Source organism: Bison bison, unplaced genomic scaffold (genome assembly GCF_000754665.1).
Source record: "Bison bison bison isolate TAMUID 2011002044 unplaced genomic scaffold, Bison_UMD1.0 scf7180017864297, whole genome shotgun sequence".
Taxonomy (NCBI): Eukaryota; Metazoa; Chordata; class Mammalia; order Artiodactyla; family Bovidae; genus Bison; species Bison bison.
The window spans coordinates 5,191,346-5,195,032 of NW_011494869.1; the positions used below are offsets into that span (position 1 = coordinate 5,191,346).

At 42.3% G+C, this 3,687-nt stretch overlaps 2 protein-coding genes across 2 annotated transcripts in view; one reads left to right on the plus strand and one right to left on the minus strand.

Moving 5' to 3' along the window:
* Positions 1-3,687, minus strand: part of WWP2 (WW domain containing E3 ubiquitin protein ligase 2) — a 149,397-nt gene that overhangs the window by 142,983 nt on the left and 2,727 nt on the right. The window lies entirely within an intron of this gene.
* NOB1 (NIN1/RPN12 binding protein 1 homolog (S. cerevisiae)) overlaps positions 1,740-3,687 on the plus strand; it is an 18,263-nt gene continuing 16,315 nt past the window's right edge. The window contains exon 1 of the mRNA XM_010850943.1: positions 1,740-3,472. Coding sequence (XP_010849245.1) covers positions 3,406-3,472 — 67 coding nt within the window. The 5' untranslated portion in view covers positions 1,740-3,405. The remainder of the gene's footprint in view (positions 3,473-3,687) is intronic.

Here is a 3,687-nt window from a genome sequence, read left to right on the forward strand (position 1 = left end):
TCACAGTCCAACTTTCACATCCATACATGACTACTGGAAAAACCGTAGCCTTGACTAGATGAACCTTTGTTGGCAATGTCTCTGCTTTTGAATATGCTGTGTAGGTTGGTCATAACTTTCCTTCCAAGGAGTAAACATCTTTTAATTTCATGGCTGCAATCACCATCTGCAGTGATTTTGGAGCCCAAAAAAATAAAGTCTGACACTGTTTCCACTGTTTCCCCATCTATTTCCCATGAAGTGATGGGACCAGATGCCATGACCTTCGTTTTCTGAATGTTGAGCTTTAAGCCAACTTTTTCACTCTCCTCTTTCACTTTCATCAAGAGGCTTTTGAGTTCCTCTTTACTTTCTGCCATAAGGGTGGTGTCATCTGCATATCTGAGGTTATTGATATTTCTCCCGGCAATCTTGATTCCAGCTTGTGCTTCTTCCAGCCCAGCATTTCTCATGATGTACTCTGCATAGAAGTTAAATAAGCAGGGTGACAATATACAGCCTTGATGGACTCCTTTTCCTATTTGGAACCAGTCTGTTGTTCCACGTCCAGTTCTAACTGTTGCTTCCTGATCTGCATATAGGTTTCTCAAGAGGCAGGTCAGGTGGTCTGAAACCTCTTGTTTCAGTTAGTAGCAATTCCATTCTTCCAGGTGTAAGATTGCGTTGCCTTGACTCCTTTCTCCCTTTCACATCGCCTCCACCCCCGCTGTAGGCGTACTTCAAAATAAACCCAGGCCGAACTGCTGCTGACCACCTCCATCACTGCCACCCACCCATCCTTCACCTGGACCACGGTAGGAGCCTCTAAACTTGTCTCCCTGCTTCTACCTCACTCCTCTTTGCTTTCTCCACAAGGCACCCAGAGTGAGTCTGTTAAAAGACAGGATGAAATGTGTCCAATCCACTGCACAAAATCCTCCAATGGCCCCAACTCACTCTGAGTGAAAACAAACATCCTCACAGTGGTCTGCAAGGTTCCCACAACCTGCCCATCTCTCCCTTTACCCCCAGCGCCTCTCTGACCTCATCCTCTTCATTCCTCCCCTTTACCCACGCACTCCAATCACACTGGTCTCCTGGCAAGTCCACCAACCTGCCAAGGGTGGTCCATCCTTTGGGCTTTCGAGCTTGCTCTTCCCTCTGTCTGGACCACTATGTCCCCATTTAGCCACTTGGCTCCTCTCACCTCCTTCAGATATTCACTCAACTGTTACCTTCTCAGGAAGACTTCCTAAGCACTCTCTTCAAAATTGCAATGCCAAGACTTCCCGGGTTGTCCAATGGCTAAGCCTCTGAGCTCCCAATGCAGCAGGCCCAGGTTCAATCCCTGGCCAGGGAACTAGATCCCACATGCCCCAACTGAGAGTTCAAATACCACAACTAAAGTTCCCATGGGCTGCAACTAAGGATCTGAGTGCCACAACTAAGACCTGGTACAGCTAATATTTATTACTTTATTAATAAATAAAATTTTAATGCCAAGCAACACTCCACATTCTGCCTCCCTCCTTTATTACAACATAATGTGCATTTACTTGGTTATTTTGTTCATGTGCCTTTCACCACTAAAATTAAAGGTCCACAAGGACAGGGGTTTTTGCCTTCATTGTGTAACACAGTCCTGGTGCTCAGAATAGCACTGTGCACTATAATTTTTAATTTTTCAGGAAGCATTTTATAAAATAAAAGCAAAGGAAATTTCAATCCTATTGTTTTAACCCAATAAACTTTAAATACTATCATTTGTAGCACATATTCATATTATATTTACATTACCATGTATTATAATATTTTTAAAAGTCAGTTAAATATTTTGCCTTTTTTCTTCATACTAAGACTTCAAAAATATAGTGTGTGTTTTATATTCATAGCCTAACTCCAGGGCTCAACACTGCAGAGTGACCACCACACTGGACAATGTGACTCTAAAACAATGCCTGGCACAGAGTGGGCACTTATAAATGTTCACTGAATGAAAAAGTGTTTTCCCAGGAAGAGGCAGCTACAGTATAGCACAGGATTTTCTAAACTTCAGTTATACTCCATGTTCACAATTTTCGCTATAACCTGTACTAGCTTTCCCTTAAAATGTCATCCTTTATAAACTTGAAAAAATATTTTAAAATAAAACTTTATGTTGCTTCTATAAATGGAAAAGAATGCGCTGAAGGATAAAATGCCTGGGCCTGAGTCCCTACTCAGTCACTCACTCCAGATTCTAAACCAAGGACTTCCCTAAGCCTCAGTTTCTTCTTCTGCAGAATACGGACAATTCCAACCTTCACAGGATCACGGTAAAGATTAAATGAGATGCTGTCATAAACTCTTTGCAACTGGAAAAGTAGTCATTAAATGAAGGAGACTGAGAAGCCAACTCAAGCCTTATGTCATGCCCATCATTTTCACATGTAGCAATAACAGAACATGGCAAGCACATCTGACAAGAGAAGACCAAGGACTCAGGTTCAAATCTTGTCCTCCACTTACAGGTCTGTGACCTTCAGGAACTCATTTATTTACCAAACACTTACCAAGTGCCTACAACGTGCCAGGAACTAGATTAGTAGTTAAATAAGTCAAATAAGATATGGACTCTACCCCTGAGGAATTTGCAGTCTAGCAGGGAGAAAGAGATGAGTAGATAAGAAAAAGCAAAAAATTGTCAAAAAAAAAAAAAAAATCAAGTCATCTCTCTCAGGTCTGTTTGTTCATTCTGAGATGGAAATAACACCTTCCCAACCTAACTCACAGGGCTGCCACAAAAATCAATTTTTAAATGTTTGTCAAGTACTCCAAAAACTTGAACTCGTTATTCATTAGAAAAGTATTTTTTTTTCCTACTTGTAATCCAAAACGACTCTGACTCCTGTTAATGCCCAGTTTACACATTCACTCCAATAACACCACATCTGTGAAATTCATTCCACTTTTGCAAATGTTAGTAAACACGAAGAAAAGGAGGACGAACAGCTTTAGCAGAGGTGTTTAATTTCAAAATCATGATCCAGGTCACAGTTCAGTCTTGCTACCTAGTTACAGCCCGTGGAGATAAGCAGTCACAAGGTAAAGCAAACTGAATAATTTAAACTGAAGAAAGAGGAAAAGTCATAAAGTAGTGTAGGTAGACACTGTCCAAGGTTACAGCATATCTATATTGGTGAGGTAATGCTGGGACTAGGTCTTGCTCAACACTGGAGGTTAAAAGCCACTTTAAGGCCATAGCAACGTGCCCACACTCTGTTTTTAAGTCTAGAAGTTGATCTGATCTGAGCAAACCGCTAAGAAAGATGATCTGAAGGACCAGGTTCCCAAGAAGTGGAAACCCTACCCAAGCAAGACTAAGTGAGTGTGACGAAAGCAAGACGGTCAAGATTCTATGATCCCTCCTAAAGTTTAAAACACTGAATGGGAACAAAATCAAAGTCTGGAGCACCAATCATTTCCAAAGAGGAAGAAAGGAAAAGACTCTCAGGTGAGGCTCACGCTGCATCTTCTTGCTAATTTCTCCTTTTTTCCCCACCACGTCACTCGCCCATTCTCAGGCGACCCATTGCAACTCAATCCCCCAAGTCGCCCCTTCCCCCTGCTCCGCTTCCTCAACAAAGGTCACTCCTCTTCATTCCTGGCACCTATGATGCTTTCCCTTTCCGGGACGACTTGCTGGCCGCCGCACCCAGGACGGCCTTC